Genomic DNA, 23,286 nt, shown 5'->3' on the forward strand with positions numbered 1-23,286 from the left:
ATAGAGGCCTAATCATTCAATGTCAATCTCCTAGGGCCCAAAAGGTGAAGCTGGTGCACCTGGAATTCCAGGAGGCAAGGTAAATATTTCAATTTTTTCCTAATTTCTTCAGCATGTTATGAAGGTGTTGTCAGTGAAATTTTTAGAAGCACACCATTGCAAAAGTTTGGTGAATCCACTTAGGGTAACCCAAGACATTTCTAATACATTGTATTTGTATTACCTGGAAAAATTAAACTTTCTGACATTAATAAACACTGTAGAGTCAACCATGGGCCTGAACTTTCAAGAGAAAACCTTTGTAATGCATTTGGTTCCATTCAGGAAAACTGCCTTGGTAGAAGAACTTTCATAATGTGCTCTTGTGATAAAATAATAATAATAGTTCCAAAGCTAGCTCATCAGGCCACGTATCCAACTTTCCTTGTTTAGATTAACTTTTTTTGTTTCCATTTGTCTCTCAATTGATCAAATGTCTTTTATAGTTATAAAAATGTCCAAATTGTTCAAAAATGTAAGAACCTCATAGTTTATGTCAAAATAATAATATGATTTCGGCATTGAGTTTCCTAACAGGGTTATTACATTTTGCTACTACAGGGTGATTCTGGTGCCCCCGGTGAACGTGGACCTCCTGGTGCAGTAGGTCCCTCAGGACCTAGAGGTGGAGCTGGCCCCCCTGGTCCCGAAGGAGGAAAGGTAACTCCACGTGATTCAATTCACAGAGTTTACAAAATGCATTAGAGTTCTTTCTTGCGAATTCCTATATCTTCTCTAATTTCAGGGCCCTGCTGGTCCCCCTGGGCCACCTGGTGCCGCTGGTACACCTGGTCTGCAAGGGATGCCTGGAGAAAGAGGAGGTTCTGGAGGCCCCGGCCCAAAGGGTGACAAGGTACCAACTTATTTTATGTTAATTATGTAATATAACAGACTTTACTGGTTAAAGGAAGGCAATGTTGCTGGAAAGTAATCTATTTTCAAAATTAACATTATCATTTGATATTAATTGAAATTTGATATGGATACCTAGAGCAACTATTAATCAGAACACTTACTCTACATTAAAGAGCATCTTGGGGTCACTCCTCTTCTTGGCATGTTCTCATTAAGGATACCTCTAATCTGATGACATTGGCTTTTATTTGACAGGGTGACCCTGGCGGTTCAGGTGCTGATGGTGCTCCAGGAAAAGATGGTCCAAGGGTGAGTACTCAAACTGGGGAGAAAGGATTTACCTGTACACGAGTCCCTCACCTCAACTCCTATTTTTTACAAGAACATGTCACTCATGATAAGTTAGACTATACTTTTGCCACCTTCTGGGCATTAAGAAAACCGAAATGACTTGATTGTTCAACTTCCTGATTTATATCTTTCAATACCTAATAGTTCAACAGTGACCTGAGCATGGAAAAATCTCAAAAGTTTGATAAAATTTACAAGCTAAAGTCATAATGTCACTAAAATCCAGGATAATCAATACTGCTCATGAAGTTTTTTATTTAAAAAAAAATTGAAATCCCATGGTACATTCATACTACTTAGCAATAAAAAAGAATGAACTGTTGATACATGCAACAACTTGTACAAACACGGAGAACATCATGCTGAGTGATAGTAGTCAATCTCAGAAGGATACATACTACATGATTCCATTCATGTAACATTTGTGAAATAACATAATTATCAAGATGTAGAATAGCTTTGTGCTTGCTCAAAGTTAGGAACTGGGGAGAAGAAGCTGAGTGTAACTATAAAGAGGTGACATGAGGGAGTCTTATGGTGACTGTACATTTGAATATCTTGATTATGGTGGTGGTCATACAAGGCTACACATACTAAAATTGCATAGACATGTACATACACACATGAGTGCATATGTTATTCAGGGGAGACCTGAATAGGCTCTATGGATTGTACCAATGTCAATTTCTTGGTTTTATACTATACCATAGTTGTGTTAAGAAGCAATATTGAGGAGGGCCAGAAGTGATAAGCAACCTTATTTCCAACCTCCTGTGAATCTATGTAACTATTTCAAAATAAAATAATAGTTAAAAAAACACATTAAAATCAACTCTATTCACATTAGCAAATAACCTAGATATGACTATAGCAAATAAACATGATAGCCAAATCATTAGATAGTCACAATCTTTACTATAATTGCCTTAAATAAATTCATATATACTTCACTTTTGACAGACTAGATGGGTAAGCCATCATCCAACAAGAACCAAAAAAAAAAAAAACCTAAAAAATAAAGTATGCATGTATTTTAAAAATCTAATATTTTATTTATGTAATGTAAGTAAAACTTCAATATTTGAAAATGTCAATGTGAAAACTTAATATGTGTAACATATTTGGAATACTTAAATGAAATATTTTGAATTATCATGCACTTGAATAAGGCCATACACTTTAATTTTAAAAGATATTACTGTAAGATACATTTTATTTATCTTCTGCAATATAAAGAAATTGAATCAATAATTTTCCACTGAATTGTATAAGCCATGGAATCTTATGTTTATTAAACTCTGCAGTATTTATACACTGAGGGAAGAGAAAATCATTCAAGCCATCAAATAAAATATATTATCTAGTTTATTAGATGATAATATGTCCATTTATATGCTCTTTGATAAATAGAGAAAATGATGCTTTATATCTTCAAAATTACAAGTATATTTCTATTTTTTTTTAGGGTCCTACTGGTCCCATTGGTCCCCCTGGTCCAGCTGGTCAGCCTGGAGACAAGGTAACACTTAACATTGCTTAGAAATAAAAATAAAATATCTTTTGTTGGGTTTGGGGTTTTTTTTTGCGGGGGGGGGAGAGAAAGAGGGAAATATTAATTTTTTTCTCTTTTTTAAGGGTGAAAGTGGTGCCCCTGGACTTCCTGGTATAGCTGGTCCTCGTGGTGGCCCTGTAAGTGTTAAAGAGATTTCAACATCATTTTAACCCCACACTGGCAGCAGCTACCTGTGCTTCCCTCTTTAGTAATTCTGCCAAGTAGCCCTAGTCTCAATGATAGGATACTGTCTTTAGGTATCATATGTCAGGCAAGGGAAGGTTACAGTTCTAAAATCTAAAATTCACAAGAGACAATTTTAAATCTTGCTACTTCCTAAATAATTCTAAAAAAATAAAAATTGCACAAAGAATATGCATTTGTAAATAAGTATTTCTTAAAGCTATAGGATCTTTGTCAAGGTCCTTCTAGATCTAAAATTCTCTACCTTCAGAGTTTGCAGACTCTGGAGAATATATAGTAAATGTTTTTAGTTAATTAATTAATTGAATAAGTGGTGCATTTCTCACCCCTTTTACCATATTTTTAAATCCCTACATTTTAAGAAATTATACAGTTGTTTGAAACACTTCAAAACTCTCAAATTATTTTTCCTGCAAATGATATCAGAGCAGAAGGAATCAATGATTCTGATGTTGTCCACTTCTAATATTATTAAGGAATGGAAAAGTCTTCAGAACTTGAACTATGTTAGTTAGCTTTGCGCACTTCCCACCTAAAGGAAAATTATGATGATATAGAGGATTACATGAGCTTCCAATGGGAAGATGTCTTCACTGTGACTAATGAGGATGCTTTTCACTTCAGGGTGAGAGAGGTGAACATGGGCCACCAGGACCTGCCGGCTTCCCTGGTGCTCCTGTAAGTATAAAGTTAAAGCATGCCTGTGCCACGGCCCAGAATCGCAATCTGCTTGAAAAATAGCAGAAGTATAAGTCAAATCTGGATTTTAGCTGCTCTCAGCCACTCATTCCCTATGGGATCAGTTTACTGACCCCCCCCCCCGCCCCCCGCCTTTTTTAAATTTTCTTGCTATCCTTACTGTTTGAAAGATGGAGATAAAAACACCTAGCCTGCCTTCATGCCAGGTTAAGGAGGCTAAGATGATTTCCTAGGCTTAAAGCACTCTGAAAATTTTGGAAGTTCTTCCATTATTAGGGAATACTAATTAACATTAGCTGTAATCCCCTTTTTTCTCAAATGCCTTTACCGGTGCTCACTTTGACACACACCATTCTCAGAAAGACTTCTCCCTTATGACAATAATATGCACCTTACCACTTTCTTGATTATCTTCTTTTATCATGTAATGTTTTCACTGCCTTTGTTTTTCCATGTCTTCAAAAAATCTTTTCCAATTTTATTTCAATATATATCCACCTGAAGAATCCTATTTTCTGAAGAAAAATAATGATAAGCTCAGTGTGTTGTGAAGGATGTCAGCTTACTGGCTGTTGTTGTTTTCTGGATGTAGGGCCAGAACGGTGAGCCTGGTGCCAAAGGAGAAAGAGGCGCTCCTGGTGAGAAAGGTGAAGGAGGACCTCCTGGGATTGCAGGACAGCCCGGAGGCACTGGGCCTCCTGTAAGTAGTTCTCTTCCTCTAAGCCTTCTAATGGAAAGCACTTAGGTTTGTGGATAATTTAATATTTCATACTGAGAGAAGTTGTCGTGGTGTCCAGAGCGTACCTCATAGGACCACAGTTCTGAGTTTGAAGGTTGGCTCCAACAATCTAGATATAACTTCAATCAACTTATTTTGCTCTCCTCCTAGACTTACTCTTTTTCAGATGTTTTATTTTTTATTATCACTTTTTAATGTAGTTTCTCATTTCTGCTGTAGCTTTTTTTCCTTAAGTTTTATTGAGGGACATAGAACATTATGTAAGTTTAAGGTATACAACATAATAGTTATATATATATATATATATATATATATATATAACTGCAAGGTGATTATCACAATAAGTAGAATTATTGACTTTGAAAGGCTTAATACTTCTCCCAAGTTTTGCTTTTGGTGCTATTCTTATACACCATTTCCATTTCCACACAGGGTCCCCCTGGTCCCCAAGGTGTCAAAGGTGAACGTGGCAGTCCTGGTGGTCCTGTAAGTATTGGTCCTCTTGACTATTATTGAAAAACATTAATTGATATAAATCTGTATAAAAACTGCTTTCAAAGCACTAGATCCCTAACGAGAGTATAAAATTATAATCATTCATTGATATGTGACTTATATGTAAATTCCAAGAGGGAAAAACAAATCGTAAGTGATCTCAGAGTAGAATATAGGTCCTACCACATTTCTTTTCATTTATATGTGTTTTTAGTGATTAATTATTTGTTCTCTTTGATTTTTGAGATTCAAAAATGTGTTATCACTTCACAGGGTGCTGCTGGGTTCCCCGGTGGTCGTGGTCTTCCTGGTCCTCCTGGCAGTAACGTAAGTACTTTATAAAGTATTTTTTTAACCACATATTCCACAAAGGGCATTTATATATGCATATAATGAGAAACTTACCCATTGCTACTTCTGTTTGTATTAAATCCCATATAAAATTATTCAAACGCAAGTAAAAAAGAGAAGAAAATTTTATTTTTTCATTATAAAATATTCAAATTTCAAATATTTTCTTGTAGGGTAACCCAGGCCCCCCTGGCTCCAGCGGTCCTCCAGGCAAAGATGGTCCCCCAGGTCCACCTGGTAGCAGTGGTGCTCCTGGCAGCCCTGGAGTATCTGGACCGAAAGGTGATGCCGGTCAACCAGGTGAAAAAGGATCACCTGGCCCCCAGGGCCCTCCGGTGAGTGGTTTCTTTGCTCTATTGGTTGACAATAGTTTTAATTTCAATCACAAATTCAATAGAGGAAAACACAGTCAAATAAAGGAGAACTAAGACTTCATTGTCTGTCACAACAGGGAGCTCCAGGCCCAGGTGGAATTTCAGGGATTACTGGAGCACGAGGTCTCGCAGGCCCACCAGGCATGCCAGGTGCTAGGGGAAGCCCTGGCCCACAGGGCGTCAAGGTGAGTGTAATTATCTTTCTCTAGACTCTTTGTTTCCTTTGGTAGTCTTCAGAGCTCACATAGCTATAGCAAGTACGTAATGAATAAGTTTTCCTGTAATTAGATCCAAATTCTTGATGTTTCCACATTTTCAGGAAGCATGCGTACTATTAAAACAAAAACAATGTGCCTCACAGACCAGCCTTGAACATAAACGTAAATAGATTGATATCACAGAAAGATACCTTGCCATCTCAAATATCTCAGTTAGGAAATTTGTTGGTATTCTTCAGTTTGCTGACTGTTGGTCTTGAAGAGGGAAATAATATCAGCTTATAGACCTAGAAAGTCTTTAATTGATACCAATTATCCATCAACTCAATATATTTTGTACTCCTTTCCTTCACTAATATTACTGTACCAGCCTAGTGCTTAGTATCTTAAATAGCCATTTAGCAAATAGGGTAATAAAATTCTATTTTACTAGGGCTCACATTTTGACACTTTGAGCATCTCTTTAAATTAAATGTCATACGATATTGTAGTGAAATTACAGTGTAACATTTAAGAGTATCCAGTTTATATGAATGTATCCAATAAATGTATATTCCTTAAACAGAGCCAAGTTGTAAATGTAACCTAATTCTAATGTGCACCATAAACCTATAGTTTATGATGGCTCATTATCATTTTTTTCTTACCATAGCCCTGTCTATTTATGCACCTCACATTAGGATGTATTCTGAATGTGATGATCAATGTAATTAGTCAGTCCTTTAGTATCCAGAATCACTGGGCAAGCTGACAAACACAAGAAGCTTCTTCCCTAGAGCCTTTCCTTTATAACAGGAATAGTTTTAGGGGGAAAAAAATCAAGAGAAATTGAGTAAAACAAGGTTTTTCCCTGTGATATAAAGACATCTGAGAATGTCATAGCAATTGATTTCTTAGGTGAAAATACAAATTGCTTTTATTCCTTTGTACACAGGGTGAAAATGGAAAACCAGGACCTAGTGGTCTCAATGGAGAACGTGGTCCTCCTGGACCCCAGGGTCTTCCTGGTCTGGCTGGTGCAGCTGGTGAACCTGGACGAGATGTGAGTACTAGTTCTCAGGAAATATCCAACCAACAGGGTAGTATTTGAGAATTTATTTTAGCAACAGTCAAATTGGGCCTTAATTTGGGTCTAAAAGTGTAAATATTGCCACAAGCCAGTTTCCCTTCTTTCTCTAGTAAAAGATAGTTTTTCTCTTACAACTTAGAATAGCTTTAAAATATTCATGTTCATTAATATTTACCCAATGAATTATCATTAAAGGAGAATAATATGATCTTTAGGTAAATAAAGAAAAAAGTTGGGAGGTGGGGAGAGTCCCAATTTACCCTCTGGGTAAAAATGTTCTGCATGTTATCTGTGATTAGTCTTTTCTTAAATTGTAGATTTCCATTATCAACTTAAATTACTGTGTGTCAGGATTTTATTTATTCTCTCTCCTCTAAGGATCCTTTTTAGACTCTTTTTTTCCTACTCACTTCTCCCTCTCTCACCCATGAAACTTTAGAACTCCAGATATACTGCTTATCTGTTTAGATATTGTTACCCACTGCAGGGCTACTCCCATTGTAATATATGTTTTTCACTCCCAAGAACCAATTTTTATCCTCTTTAGGATGATACTGTCCCCATTGAGAATGCATGGCTTAGATGGTATTAAAATGGTTCCAAAGAATTTGATTTCTTTTCTTCCTTTTTTTCTTTACTCAGGGAAACCCTGGCTCAGATGGTCTGCCAGGCCGAGATGGAGCTCCCGGTAGCAAGGTACACCAAACACACGTACAGTAGATTTGTGTAATTAAAAGAATTACATGCCAGTCAGACCTATTTTGTAACCGTGAACTTTTCCCCAGGGCGATCGTGGTGAAAATGGCTCTCCTGGTGCCCCTGGTGCTCCTGGTCACCCAGGCCCACCTGGCCCTGTTGGTCCTGCTGGAAAGAATGGTGACAGAGGAGAAACTGTGAGTTCTGAAGGATACGATCCTTCTTGTCTATTTTCCACAATAAAGAGCTCAGTAGGTAGAAGATAGAAAGAACATCACATCTGCTAACCAGAAGGTCTGCTCTTATCTGTTTCAGTTTTTTTATGCTAGTCTTCATATAGGCAATTGTGGTAGTAAAGATACAGGAGAAATTTCCATTATTAAAATTCAAAACCATGTTAGTCACACCAAGTGTATATTCACTTGGAAAATATAAGGTTGAATTAACAGGATTGTATCAGTTTTCCTGTTTAGATCCCCTGGTAAAGCTATAAACAGAGAAAGCATTTTGAAGAAAAATATAACACTGACTTTCAATTATACTAGGCATACCATTATTCCCTCACACTGAAAGTATTAATGTTTAAATAAAACAAAACTGTACCCATATCCATAAATAAACAACTTCCTGTGCATTGCTGTTCACTTGTTTATTTTAATTTTAGGGCCCTGCTGGTCCTGCTGGTGCTCCAGGTCCTGCTGGTTCAAGAGGTGCTCCTGTAAGTCTGATTTATTTTTTAAAAAAAGCTAATTCCACAGTGTGGGAAATATTCTATTTTCTGGCATGTTCAGGAAAATGGATGGCTAAATATGTAACTAAGCTTGATGATACAGAAAGCAATTTGGGACCTAAAAGTTCCTTGGGGCCATGGGTATACAGGTCAATTATTGAGGCTCTATACAAATCTTAGTCCAAAATCAAAACAACCACAAGAACAATCTTTATTGTTCCATGTATATGGTGTTCTGTTGATAGGATTTCTAGCTTGCAGAATGCTATAAAATGGACTTAATTGTGATAAATTCCATTCTATTTTTCTAATGTGTGTATAACCTTAATTTGAAATGTGCTTGTCAAGGGTCCCCAAGGCCCACGTGGTGACAAAGGTGAAACCGGTGAACGTGGTGCTAATGGCATCAAAGGACATCGAGGATTCCCTGGTAATCCAGGTGCCCCAGGTTCTCCAGTAAGTGCATCCACTTTTTTAGAAAATCCCCTTCAATGTGTTTAAACTGATAAGACTGGAAATTCTTAGAGACCAAGAGTAGAAAATTTTTCATCTCTGAAAGTCTCTGCTGAAAGAGATTAGAAGTGGATTTGAGGGTTTATTTGAAATGGTAGTTAGTATGAGACAATGCGGAGATTAAAGGAAAAGGAAATCATGTTTCACCATGATCCCCATGTTTCTTGATCTGCGCTTGATTATGCCATTTCCTAAACCTTTTTAAAGTCTTCACTTACATTCATCTTCCTTTCTTTTAGGGTCCCGCTGGTCACCAAGGTGCAGTCGGTAGTCCAGGACCTGCAGGCCCCAGAGTATGTACCACAGAAAGATATTAGAAGGTCCATATTTTAACATGTTTGTACTGCAGCAAAGTATTCTAGCATTGTGATATCGTGTAATTTCTTAGGGACCTGTTGGACCAAGTGGGCCCCCTGGCAAAGATGGAGCAAGTGGACACCCTGGTCCCATTGGACCACCAGGGCCTCGAGGTAACAGAGGTGAAAGAGGATCTGAGGTAAGACATAACTTATAAATATGTGTTTTTAATTTGCTACTCTATCCTTCACCTATATTGCTATCCTTCACCTTTGCGGAAACACTCTATCAATTTTAAAAACTGAGATAGTGAGTTAAACACAATGTAATTACTGAACTTAATTCAGGAAATGAACAATGACTTTAAGATATTCTCTATCACAAAAAGACTTTCTCCATCACACTGTAACAACAGGGAGGAAAAAAACCCTTCTTAAATTTTGATCTGATAACAATAACATCAGAATAAAGACATAGCACTTTAGCTACATGAATTCTGCCAGTGCTGATCTCCTAATAAAGATCTTACAGGTATGATAATAATAATGCTTTACCAGAGTAAAGTACATTCTGCTTCTCAAATAACTTCCATGATTCCACTTTTGCTACTGATACTATCATTCCTAATACATTCATATCCCATACCTTTGGGGTAAATGGAAGAAAAACTATTGTCCCCACATGTTATGTAATCAAAACACAAATAAATTAAGTGGTCAGCCTCCAAACACAAAGTTAATGACAAATCTGGAATCAGAATCTAGGTTTCTGTCAGGTCAGCATTAGAATTATTTACATCATTTACACAGAAGGAAACAGGATAGAGTAAAATTTGTGTTCCAACACCACATCTTCTTGCATCATGGAACACAATAAATTTCATGATGATGAATTATAGTTCTTATAGATGGGTTAATATTTGATCACAAAACAATTCAAACTTTTATTGAAATAATTATGATGACATAATGTATTGATTGCTTGTAATGCATTTTCTTGGGCTGGCAACATATTCTTTCAGTGAAGACCAAACATGCAGACTTCAATGATGTATGTTCTCATCCTTCCCAGGGCTCCCCAGGCCACCCAGGACAACCAGGCCCTCCTGGACCCCCTGGTGCCCCTGGTCCATGTTGTGGTGGTGGGGCTGCTGCCATCGCTGGTGTTGGAGGTGAAAAAGCTGGTGGTTTTGCCCCATATTATGGAGATGAACCAATGGATTTCAAAATCAACACCGACGAGATTATGACTTCACTTAAATCCGTCAACGGACAAATAGAAAGCCTCATTAGTCCCGATGGTTCTCGTAAAAACCCTGCTCGTAACTGCAGAGACCTAAAATTCTGCCATCCTGAGCTCAAGAGCGGTATGTTGGGGAATCTTTCCACACTCATGGCAACAGGATTACAGAGAAAGCTCCTTATATTGGAATTTAGGGAAAAGGAAACTTTTATTTGAATAGAAAATATTATATAGCAGAAATGGTACTTTAGTAATATTAGTTGAATTAAAACTCCTCAATATTGTAAGAAAACATGAATTTTGCAGGTATACTTAGGATGTAATGTAACTTCAAAATATTCCAAATGTGGGAAAATTTAAAAACAGTTTTACAGGAATTTTAATGCCAGAGTTTAACATGTTTCTGCATATCATTAAGAATTATTTGAATGCTAAACAATATATACCACTGTGTTCTCAATAACAAATATATGTAATTTGATCAGACATAATTTTCAATTTAATTATTGCAACATTTATTTATTGAACCTAAATTTTTATAAATATAGTTACTAAATTTTGCAAATTAAACAACTAAATGGAAAATTTCAGAGTATTAAAATTCATAAATTGTATAGAATCAAATCTAATATTGTAATAGAGTAAAGTTTTGCATATATTAGGTTAATTTTTGATGAAAGGCAAAATTATTTCAAGCTTTCAAATATCTTGACCTGGAAGATTGACTGTTAGAATTCATTTCTGAAAATTATTTAAAATATGGGACAATTATCAATCATGGGGACTTTCAGATTTATTGGCATAAATAGAGATTAGGTAAAGAGTTTACATTATTAAGCAAAACTACAGTAAAGAGATTTAAAAAAAGAGAAATTTCAGTAAATACATCAATCAAAATGTCTTGGCTCAGTATACCTTCCTTGTTCAATATCAAGATGCTTATTTTTTACCCCAGTGCTTTATAACTGTTAACTCTTCTTTACTTCAATAGTTTCAATCTAAAAGCTTCTCTATTATGCTATACTATAAAATATAATGACATAAAACACAAATACATTAGCAGTCATCATTACGTGTGTCTTACAAGATAAACAGTTTGGGTCCAAAGCCTATAACTGAATTTTATAACTGATTTCCATTGTTCTTTTGTGACTATCCAGGAGAATATTGGGTTGATCCTAACCAAGGCTGCAAAATGGATGCTATTAAAGTATTTTGTAACATGGAAACTGGGGAAACATGCATAAGTGCCAGTCCTTCTACTGTTCCACGTAAGAACTGGTGGACAGATTCTGGTGCTGAGAAGAAATATGTTTGGTTTGGAGAATCCATGAATGGTGGTTTTCAGGTAAGAAAGGATACCCCATTTTTTTTTTAAACTAAGCCATCCCTACTTATTTTTTTCCCTCCCATTTGTTCATCACAAAGTAAAGTTAGTTAATAAATGGAAAAGTGCAAAAGATTTTATATATGCAGGTATATAACTACTTTTATAACTTGTCTCTTAAGACCTAAAGTAGATTATATTATTCTTTGTCTGCAACCATCTTTCAGTTCTTAAGACATTCTTTAGTAATACATAAAATATATGAACAACTTATATTACAATGACCATGCTACACTGCATGATTCTCTTATAATTGCAGCTAAAATGTTTGACCAGCTTTATTTTTTTCCCTATCACAGTTTAGCTATGGCAATCCTGAACTTCCTGAAGATGTCCTTGATGTCCAGTTGGCATTCCTTCGACTTCTCTCTAGCCGAGCTTCCCAGAACATCACATATCACTGCAAGAACAGCATTGCGTACATGGAACATGCCAGTGGGAATGTAAAGAAAGCCTTGAGGCTGATGGGATCAAATGAAGGTGAATTCAAGGCTGAAGGAAATAGCAAATTCACATACACCGTTCTGGAGGATGGTTGCACTGTAAGTAACAGCATTTTTATAAGCATGTATCATAATGAGCTCAGCACTTCTCATTTAATCACCCTATTTTGAAAAGTATAAATGAAAATAGTGAGGGTGAACAAAAGATGGCATCTGGTGTGAGTTATACTAAATCTACTGATTCATTCCAAGGAAGGTTAAGTGCCACAAAAAATGAACATGTTTTCTCAGCCTCCAGGTGAAAACCAGTTGATGTGAAAGCAATGGAAATTTAAATCCATGATATAAACTTTATCAGATAATTTAGATGGTTACTATTAATTCTACATATTAGCCATGATATGAACTCAATATAAAATCTTTCTTTTTGAAAGTTATTTTAAAGGTTAACTTTAAGTCAATCTTTTGTTACTATCAGTTATGAACAGGAGAATTCAGCTCTAAGATTAGCAAATTCCAATGTGAGAGACCTATCTACTTAGTAAACCAGCTCTATTCCTTGTAACAATGACCAGAACCAAGATATCTTGGAATAGATTAGCCTATGGCAATCTCTCAACTGGGTTTACCCTGAATCCAGTAACAATATGGTGTATGATCTGAGAGGATTATAACTTTGAACTGAAACAGGTCTCATAGGTACAGAAAATAACATGGCAAGTTGGCAACTGCCTTCAAGCAATTTTTTTTAACTTCCTCAATCAGAGAAAGTATCTGAGTAACTATAATGTCATTACCACTGACATTTTTTTTTTCTTGCTCTTTTTTACAGAAACACACTGGGGAATGGGGCAAGACAGTCTTCGAATATCGAACACGCAAGGCTGTGAGACTACCTATTGTAGATATTGCACCCTATGATATTGGTGGTCCTGATCAAGAATTTGGTGCGGACATTGGCCCTGTTTGCTTTTTATAAACCAAACTCTATCTGAATTCCCAGCAAAAGATTTCACACTCCATATGTGTTCCTTTTGTTCTCATCTTGTCAACCAGTACAAGTGACCGACTAAATTCCAGTTATTTATTTCCAAAATTTTTGGAAAAAGGATAATTTGACCTAAAAAGGATACTTTTTTCTGTCACACCAAATACAGTTCGAATGCTTTTTGTTCTATTTTTTTACCAGTTCCAATTTCAAATGTCTCAATGGTGCTATAATAAATAAACTTCAACACTCTTCCAATTACACTGCGTTACATTCTTTGAATCCTAGCCCATTTGCAAAGCAATGACTATGTTTATCGTTAAAAGATAACCATTCTTTCTGAAATAGTCAAACATGCAATTCAAAAAGACCTCCCTGTTTCAACTACCTCAACCTGGTCAGAAACACAAAAGTCCCAGAAGATGAAAAACATTTCTATAAAATGCCAAAACTTATACATTTCCCTGATTAATTTTCTAAAATATTGGTTTAAAAAGTAGAGTGTAGTGCAAGAATTTAAAGAAATATTTTAAAAGCCGTAATTATTTTAATCTTGAAAATCAACTGCTTTTAAAGGTGCTTTACTTTTTTCTTGTCATTGCTGGTCAAGACTTTGGCAAGGCTTTAAAAACATGTTATGGTGCTAATGTACTTTCACTTTTAAAACTCTAAGTCAGAATTGTTGCCTTGCATTCAAAACATTGATGCACACCATCTGTACATGTCTCCTGTCAAAAAAGATTTATTGGTGTGTCACTGCAGAGGACTCTCTCCCTATATCCTGTAAAAGTCAACAACAACAAAAAAACAATCATGGGGCTGCTTTTGTCACAATAACACAGAGAATGTGTTAAAATTAAACTTTGTAAGCTTGTATGTGGTTGTTGATCTTTTTTTCTTACAGACACCCATAATAAAATGTCATAAGAAAACATTCCTGGTTTTTGTCAACTTTTCATAGATTTTTAAAAAATGCATGTTTACACTCAGGAACTTTAGTGATTTTTCTTGAAAAAAGCATGTTGAGCTTACATTATTAAGCTCTCTAGCTCAATAATGTAACTCATGCTCATGTTCAGAGTTAATACTCAGTGGGAAATCTTGCAGGTTTTTAGATCATATTTAGCAGAACCCCTCGGGACATTTTGAAAACTGAAGGCTTCTATTTGGCACAACCTCTGGAAATAGTAACATAATAAATTGTGTTACTATTATTACTCCCAAAGTGGGAGTAATCAGGGAGGAAATTTCCAGTAATTATAATAAAAATAAATAAATAAATAAGGAAATAAGCAGGGTTTAGCAAAACAGACATTAATATTAAGAATAATTGCAAGCTTAGGCTTTATCTACCACCTCTACCCACCATTTCATTGCCCTCTTGGATCAGCCCGTTTGCCACCAACAAGTTATAAATCTCTTAGTTACTAAATGAAAGTAGTATTGTCTTGTGTATCTGACTTTATAATTTGAAAAGTACTTGCTCTACATGTTTAGTAATAATAATAATACTTTAAAAAATAACAGTATAATACTTTCAAAAATGAAAACCCCATCAGTCAAATGTCAAGACTTTAATACATTTATCCTCCAAGGTAGAGGCAAGCAATGTTAGCAGTTTCTCATGCATCTTTTTAGAAATATCTATCTATCTATCTATCTATCTATCTATCTATCTATCTATCTATCTATATTTACTGAGACTATTTACACCAGGCATTAAAGATTAAATTCCTTGGAACTTTGTTTTAGACATATTCAGAGCTAGCAATATTTGGTTAATTCTTTCTCACATTGTATCACTCTGACATTGGCTGTCTTGCATCATTTTTCATTTATAGGGACTCTTTTAAAGACATCAGTCCCAAGTAAATAATTCAGAATAATCTCCCCATTTTAAGGTTAGTTGATTAGCAAACTTAATTCCATCTGAAACCTTAATTCCTCCTTGCTTTGCCATCTAAAATAACATATTCCCAGGATCCAGGGCTTAGGATGTGGATATATTTTGGAGATATTATTCTGCCTACTTCGACAGTGATGCAAAGAAGTAAGAATAATGGTAGTGGTCACAGTGGTAGGTAGTCAGGGCAAAAATAGCCAGATTTCTAAAGAAATTTGGCTGGGAATACCATAAATGTCATCCAGTGTCCAATCCTTTGTTTTCAACAGGTCTGCTTCTGGGGTATGATTTTGAAGATGGCTCTGAATGTCAGCAGTCTCTTCAGATCTCTTCATTTTATGAACCTGGGTTCTATAGCTTTCTCTGAATTTCCTGAACTTCAAATAAAATCTATAAATTACATTTCTACTTAAATTAGCCCAAGTTGGTTTAGGTTGCTTGCAACTAAGAACCCCTGACTAGACTAAACAGCAATGAGGGAGGGAGTAGAAATTCAGGAAAATGGAGAGACTCTGGCATCAAATATTGTACTGGTTAGGAATAAATGTAAGAAAATCCAGGTTGTATCCAGGGATGAGAACTGCAGTCCATGGAAACAGGAGTTATTATTTGTGGTTACCTGGAATGATTTTCACTTTGAAGTCAAGACTTAAGATGAATGGTCTCTGCTGTGCAATAATACATTTAAATTTCATGAGAAATTGCTAGACAGCATGGAGTGGGGGTATGTCTGCTTTTCTAATGAAGCACAGAAAAAGAATGACAAGTTCAAATCCCAAAATTCTTGACTCAAGGGGAGGCAGGAAAGCTATAGCATTTCCCTGTGCAAAAATAAAAACATAAATAGTTTAAAATATATTTTAAAACTCATCTCTTTGTAGAATTTTGAGATAACTGCAAAGCAAATATAAATCTTAATTCAGCAGATAAACAACTTCAACACAAATCTAAACAGATTTTCTAATTCTCTGTTTGATTTTTATGTAATTAGGAAATAAGAAGATCCCAGAAATTTGAATGGGATTTCTGGAAGAATTCTCTTCAAACATTCCTGTTTCACATTATATTTCTTTATCCATCTAAAATAAGATCCCTTATTTCCTGCCTGGTAATAATTCTGCCTTTCTTAAAATGCAAGATGCCTATGAGAAAAGACCAATTCTCCTCATACCTCACTAGCACCACTGATTATTGTCTTCAGATTTTCAGCTAGAGTCAGATCTCAGAATGCTTCAGGGAGGTAATAATTAAAAGGTTGATCTTAGGAGGAAGCTTACACATGAAAAGAATAGAAGGATTTAGTTAATTAATGTTGTCTAAAATCTGAGCCATATGTGTGGAGTTGAGTGGTGAAGTTACTAAACAAAGAAGAATTGTGCAATTCAAATTAGATAAAATTTATCTTTAGGTCAATGTAACAGTGAGTGCTAGGAAAGTTATAATTATGAACATGGTTGGTTAACTGAACCAGGCCTCAGAAGCAGCCCAAAGTAAATGAATGTGAGACATCGCAAACTTCTTGGCAAAAGGAGAATGTAACTCAAAAATGAAAGATAGACTGTCAGAATGGCTTATATGCTCAAGGTGGACCACTAAGGTCTTGAGAAATACATAGCCAAATGTGTGAAAGTACCTTTGAAAACCTCCTTGTAAATGTGTCTGTAGTCAGAAATAGAAGTAGACAAAATCCAACTGAGAAAAACCTCTTAGTTTCAGTGGAAATGACAGGAGTCCATGCTAAAGGGACTCTCTAGACTATCATAAACTAAAGTAAGAAGAACCGGAAGAGACAGCAGGGTGGCATGTTTTTTTGTTGTTGTTGCTGTTTTTTTTTAAATCTAAACAGAATTTTTTTTTCCTTTTTTTTAGGGCTGCATTTGCGTGATATGGAAATTCCCAGGCTAGGGGTAGAATCAGAGCTGTAGCTGCTGGCCTAAGCTGTAGCCACAGCAACATAGGATCTGGGCTACAACTGAAACCTATACCACAGCTCAAGGCAATGGCGTATTGTTAACCCACTGAGCAAGGCCAGGGATCAAGAATATTAGTCAGGTTCTTAACATGCTGAGCCACAACGGGAATTCCAGAAATATCTTTAATGATGGCTAATTGATAGTGGCCTACTAGATGGACTCTTTTAAATGGGTTGCCTGTGGCTGCTTCATTTAATTTTTTTTTTTAAGGGCCAAATCTGAGGCACATGAAAGTTCCCGGGGTAGACATCAAATTGGAGCTGCAGCTGCCAGCCTACACCACAGCCACAGCAACCCAGGATCTGAGGTGCATCTGCAACATACAACACTGCACATGGCAATGCCGGATACTTAACACACTGAGCAAGGCCAGTGATTGAACCCACATAATTATGGTTGTTAGTCAGGTTCATTACCCCTGAGCTACTACAGTAACTGCCCATTGAATATTTTATAAGCAAAAAAAATTTTTTAAATGACAAAAATCCAGTGCAGGTGAAAGGAGAGCTTAGTTGAGCAACTGCACAGGCCATAGGACTTTCACCCAATTGCCAAACAATGAGTTCATAGTGCTAGCATCTCGAATGAAGAAGTTCAGTGCTCTGGATGTTGTCCCCTGCAATAACAACATAACTAATGGGCAGTTACCATAGGACAAACATTGATCTGGTCACTTTAAACATTGATCTCATTCACTTTAATCCTGTGAGGTGCTATTATCTTCATGTTAACCAACTTGATCATAAAATGTTTATTGAACAGCTCATGTGTACCAATCATTGAGAAAATAGCTTAGCTGAAGTGAATTTCCTCACTAATACCTGGCCATCCCTTTTCTATCTCCTTCATCTTCCTCTATCCAAGTCATTAGAGTAAATTAGTCACTTTAAAAATCTAATTTTTCTCCCTTAACAATCTTATCTAATTCCACAATTTTAGTCATCACTTTCACTGAAGATAACTTATAAATCTACATCTGCATTTCATGAAACTAAAGACTCATATATTCTATGTTCTAATTAAAATTCCCACTAAAGTTTTCAAATATTTTTCATGAATTAAGCAATATGGTAGTCTTGAGGATCATTCCAAGCCGAGGGATATTCTTGGTGTATTCAAAGAAACAGCAAAGGTAGCATATTTGGAGCAGAGTTAGCACATGGAAGTGTAGTACAAGAAAAGACTACAGAAAGAATGAGAGACAGACTGTATGGTATCATATAGGGAGGAAACCATAGGTCCAGGTTTTCCGAGGAAAACCCCAGTTTATGCATATTTATTTAATGTCTCAAAACATTTAAAATTTTAGAACTCTCATAAGTATCCTGATTTGATGATATTATATGGTCACCCTACTTTTATTTTGTTGCCATGAGGATTTTTGCCTTTGTTCTCAGTGAGATGAGGAACCATTGAGCAAATGGATGACACGATCTGGCTTAACAGTCTTAGAATGTTGCTGTGACTGCTCTTTTGAGATAATAGCATATTGGAGCAGAATCTATAAAAACAGTTCGGAGTCCACTGCAATACTCTGGTGAAGGTAGCTCCACCTGGATGGTAATAGTGGAAGTGATAAAAAGTAATCAGGTTATGGATATACTTTGAATAGAGAGGCAGTGGAAAGTGCCAACAAATTGGAGATACGGTCTAAAAGAATGAGGTGCCAAACATGAATCCAAATGTTTTGGCCTGATTAACTGGAAGAACAGTCACAAGTAGCTGAGATGGAGGAGACTGTCAAGGTAAAAGATTTTGAAGTGCTAAAAGATTTAACAAGACTGGGCACGCTAAATTTAGAATGAATCTATCATCTAAGAATCAATCATCTAAGTAGACTTGCTGAGTTGGAAGTTAGAAATCTGGAGGTCAGAAGAGAGGTCCAATTTAGGGAAATAAATTTAGGAATTTTAGCATATGTGTAGATTTTATATCCATGGAAATAGATCAATCATCAAAAGATTGAGTTTTGAAAGAAAGGAGAAATTGCATAAGAACTGAACTCTGGGATAGTTGAATATTTTACAGGTTGGAGAAGTGAAAATGAAGCAGATAAGGAGATGAAGTAGAAATGATGGGAAATCAGGAAATTGTAGTGACCTAGACATTATGTGAATAAAAATGTGGTTTAAATTTTAGAATTATAGCATATCTAGAGGATAAGGAAGCTTAAGATTGATGTATTCCAAGGCCAATAATTACACATTTTAAAAAGTGAGGTCAAGGATTTACCTGGTGGCTCAGTGGGTTAACGATCTGGTGCTGTCACTGCTGTGGCTTGGGTCACTGCTGTAGCAATGTTCAACCTGGCTTGGGGATTTTTGCATGCTGCAGGTGCAGCAAAAAATAAAACAAAATAAAAAATAAAAAGTAAGATCATGTGAGTTTATATTAATTTTCCTATACATATAGATGTCAAATAGTGATGTAATTAAATCTTCTAATTCACAGTTCTCACCTTATCTCTTTCTTGATGGAGAATGGAATAGAACTCTCTTTACCTTCAAACTGGCATCTAAGCAAAAATTATTTCACTCGTAAAATTTATTTTATGTCTTGGGGATAAAATTTTTGCAGTCATAACATTTTTGTAAAATGGAGATAAGTAAGACAAAAATTATTTCTCACATCAGTGAACCCTTCTTTAAAGTCTTCTTTGAATATGACATAATTCTGACAAAACACATGTACAATTCTGTATAGTGCTTATTTCATTTAACACAATACCATTTTTATCCATGAATTTTTTATTTTGATAATAATTAGGAAAAATATAGAGAAAAAAAATTAAAGGAATGGCACCAAGGTTAGAAATAACACCAAAGTGACTGTACTGTTATCTAGTTTATACTAAAATTTTACTTGTCTGAGTTCTGTCTTAGAGGAATGTCTTTATTTTTAAAAGTGAGTCATAAACTGTGAAAAATATTTTCCTTTCAGACATAACTCTCCATTGAGTCATAACTCACTAAGTGAGCTTGATACAACATTGGTGAAAATATTTCATGTGACAGAGCATACATGAAACCTCTCACCAAATTGTATGTTTCCCACTTTACCACACCCAAAGTTGTCAGAAATTTTCGAAGAATCACTTTTGACTCAATGCCATAAAGGAAAAAAGATTAAGATCCATAGCCAATATTTTTTTAAACAAATTCTTCTCTGATAATTTTTGCTTCCCCTTCTTCTTTTCACCTCTTTAAATCTTGTTCAAAAAGTATTTCCCTTTAGACTCCTGAGTGTTTTCACTAAAATACATAGAATGACTTGACATCTTTTTAACCACATTTGTCATGACATTTATTAACAGAAGGCCACCCTATGTAGTCCATAAAATTTATAAATGGGAATTACTGTATTTCATGCCAGTTTAGTGTTAATGGGAAAGCAACTATATGCTTGTTGGAATTTTGAAAATGAGACATTTCACAATTAAATAAAAGGGAGAAAAAAATTAAAATATTTAACTTCTGTCTTAGATTAGGTTCCCTGGAAACATACTCTAAGATGGCGACTTATGTATGGAAGATTTATTGGGCATCAGCTCAGGAGATACTGAAAGCCAAGCTTGGACAGAAAGAGAAGATGACCCACATGCAGTTGACACGGAGGCTTCTGGCAATCCTCCAAGAAGCTCTGGCGCCAAGATGGCCTTTCTGAATTGTTGTAATTCACAGTAAGAAGTATGGGTCTGTGTATCCTTCACTCAGATACTCGCTGACTCTGGGCCAGAACCTGGAAGGAATGGAGAGTGGGGGAAACTTCTGTAAGGCAGTCTTGGCAACTGAAGGAATCTTCAGTGAGGGACATGGCCGTGAGCCCTCAGTAATAGGAGCTGATAGGTCAACACTCTGGCTCTGAAGAGATAACATGGCTGGAACAACACATTATCTACTACAAGCTCCGATTCCACTCTCACACTCCGCCAAACACTCTAGGGAAATATAACACATGATTCCTCTCTGTTAGGAATGTGTTGTCTACAATAGATCATTTGAACCCATATGAAATGGTACAAAAGCCTTCAAGATGAACAATTAAGTGCTAAATTGTGCTCTGTCAACCGTGCAAGATCTAGGTAGTAGAGTAGAAAATGAATTGGCCAGTGATGATTATACTGTCATAACATTCTTCTTTAAGAAAATTAAACTTGAGTTGTACAATAAAAGGGTATGATTTTGGTAAACTGGAGAAAATGAAAGCCACTTTAGAGTAAGAAACCAAAAAAAAAAAAGGAGAATTAGAAACAGGAATGATTATTCCATGGTCATGGGATGGTGACAAATCCGGGCTACCTAAATCTATTTACATCAACTCAATGACATTATTGAGCAATTATTAATGCAAAGCTCAGAACTACATGCTCAAAAAGATTTGAGCAATAGAACAAGATTCCACAAAATTTAGAAACCAACATGTCACAGGACTCAAAGTAATAAGTTGTATTAGAAAGTTAGAAAGGAGTTCCCTGGTGGCCTAGCAGGTGGGGATTTGTGGCTCAAGTTCCATCCCCATCCCGGGAACTTCTGCATGCCATGGATGTCACCAAAACAAAGAAAGAAAGAATGATATAAGGCACTTAGAAAGGCACAAGAATGGAACCATCATGCCTCTTTGGAGGCATTCAGGAAAGGCTATGTGAAGTATATTTGGCAATTTATATTAGCCCAGTTTCAGCTGAAGCATGGGTTTCATGTAGTGGTGTTAGAGTCTGCACCAAAGAGCTTAGAATAGCAAGGTGACAGATTTTTGTCTTTTTTTTTTTCTAATCTACATTTCATGGAGACCCATCAAAAGAATGATATTAAATATTGGTCGGCTGTTGCTTAAGGGGAGCACAAGTTCAAGGGAAGTATAGTGAAACAGAATCAGGTTTATAGGCAATAAAGAATGAATACATTCTTCTATAATGAACCTGTTGCAGGATAAAGAAGGATGAGTCTACATTTTAGGGAAGAAAAGGATGAGACTAAAGAGATTTGGCAAGGACACAGAGAACTTTTTTTTTTTTTTTTCAAAGACTAGACTGAGGGAAGAGTCACAGGGTGTAGACATACTTACTGAGGAAATTAGGTTAAGAGGGGAAAATGGGGACAGCAAAAGGAGGACATCAGAAGTCATGCAGGAGATGTTTCTATTTAACACAGAACTCAGTGGAAAGTTGCGCAACTTCAGTCTTCCGCAGAGCTTTCTACGTGGCAGTTCACCATGACAGTGATTCATTTGGAAGGGTGGTTCAACATGATAAAATGTGTGACTGATTGGAGAATACCAGGTCAGGGGCGGCTAAGTAGATTTGGAAAGTAGTCTTATACAGATGGTCGATGAAATCATCTGGCTCCAGAATGAAATCATTAGGGAGCAGAACTTCCAAAGAAAAGGGCAAAAGGACAGTATGGTGTGACTGTGATGAGAAGGAAGAAAGCATCGCAGAGTCTGGTTGGCATCCTGGAGTTTTCAATGGTTTAGGAAAAGGAGGCTTTAATTTTGAGGGCTAAGGTTGGGATTAACTCAAGAGTTATCAGGGCATAGAGGAAACTAAACAGAATGAGGGTTATCATTTGTGATTTTGATAAAAACAATTTGGATCTGATTTTCAAATTTCACCTTGAATTTAAACCACCTGGAAACTGTCCCCCATGGAGGCAGCAGGAGCACAGATTTGAAGGCACAAAGACTGCCACTGCCTGCAAGAATCCACAGAAAACAGCATTAATTCTGCAAAGAAACGTGTCTGATGTTTCAGGGAGGGACTTGGACAGCAGCTTCCTATCTGAATCTTTAGGGCTTACATTTTGACTACAGCTGTCCTCAATTTCTGTTGCATTTTTCTCATTAAAGTGACTAACAGATGTGGTCATTCTTTATCCCCAGCTGCCTTTCATTATAAGATCAATCTCATTACAGTTCCAGCTGGTGGGAAAATTGTTCACAATGCAGATCTACCTTCCTCTATTTATTTACACTTTGATCCACGTTTTTTTTTACCTCATGTGGGCACAGCCCAAACTCTTCTAATATTAATGGAATTAACCGTCATTGTTTATATGCACAGGTTTTTGGTATTCCTTAAAATGTGAAATTTAAGTTCCTAGATAAAAATGAATGTAATCTTCATGTTTTTGGTTTAACTTGGATGATAGTCTCATGGTAAGGCATCAATGT

General features: G+C 36.1%; 1 protein-coding gene across 1 annotated transcript in view; it reads left to right on the forward strand.

Annotated features, from left to right (window-relative positions):
• COL3A1 (collagen type III alpha 1 chain) overlaps positions 1-14,176 on the forward strand; it is a 39,433-nt gene extending 25,257 nt beyond the window's left edge. Inside the window, exons 29-51 of the mRNA XM_047773047.1 lie at positions 35-79; positions 601-699; positions 785-892; positions 1,150-1,203; positions 2,711-2,764; positions 2,881-2,934; positions 3,626-3,679; positions 4,293-4,400; positions 4,872-4,925; positions 5,208-5,261; positions 5,459-5,620; positions 5,737-5,844; positions 6,812-6,919; positions 7,589-7,642; positions 7,732-7,839; positions 8,307-8,360; positions 8,721-8,828; positions 9,125-9,178; positions 9,274-9,381; positions 10,254-10,548; positions 11,585-11,772; positions 12,111-12,353; positions 13,087-14,176. Of these exons, the coding sequence (XP_047629003.1) occupies positions 35-79; positions 601-699; positions 785-892; positions 1,150-1,203; positions 2,711-2,764; positions 2,881-2,934; positions 3,626-3,679; positions 4,293-4,400; positions 4,872-4,925; positions 5,208-5,261; positions 5,459-5,620; positions 5,737-5,844; positions 6,812-6,919; positions 7,589-7,642; positions 7,732-7,839; positions 8,307-8,360; positions 8,721-8,828; positions 9,125-9,178; positions 9,274-9,381; positions 10,254-10,548; positions 11,585-11,772; positions 12,111-12,353; positions 13,087-13,233 (2,421 nt within the window). The 3' untranslated portion in view covers positions 13,234-14,176. The remainder of the gene's footprint in view (positions 1-34; positions 80-600; positions 700-784; positions 893-1,149; positions 1,204-2,710; positions 2,765-2,880; positions 2,935-3,625; positions 3,680-4,292; positions 4,401-4,871; positions 4,926-5,207; positions 5,262-5,458; positions 5,621-5,736; positions 5,845-6,811; positions 6,920-7,588; positions 7,643-7,731; positions 7,840-8,306; positions 8,361-8,720; positions 8,829-9,124; positions 9,179-9,273; positions 9,382-10,253; positions 10,549-11,584; positions 11,773-12,110; positions 12,354-13,086) is intronic.
• The last annotated feature ends 9,110 nt before the right edge of the window (positions 14,177-23,286 follow it).

Source organism: Phacochoerus africanus, chromosome 3 (genome assembly GCF_016906955.1).
Source record: "Phacochoerus africanus isolate WHEZ1 chromosome 3, ROS_Pafr_v1, whole genome shotgun sequence".
Classification (NCBI taxonomy): domain Eukaryota; kingdom Metazoa; phylum Chordata; class Mammalia; order Artiodactyla; family Suidae; genus Phacochoerus; species Phacochoerus africanus.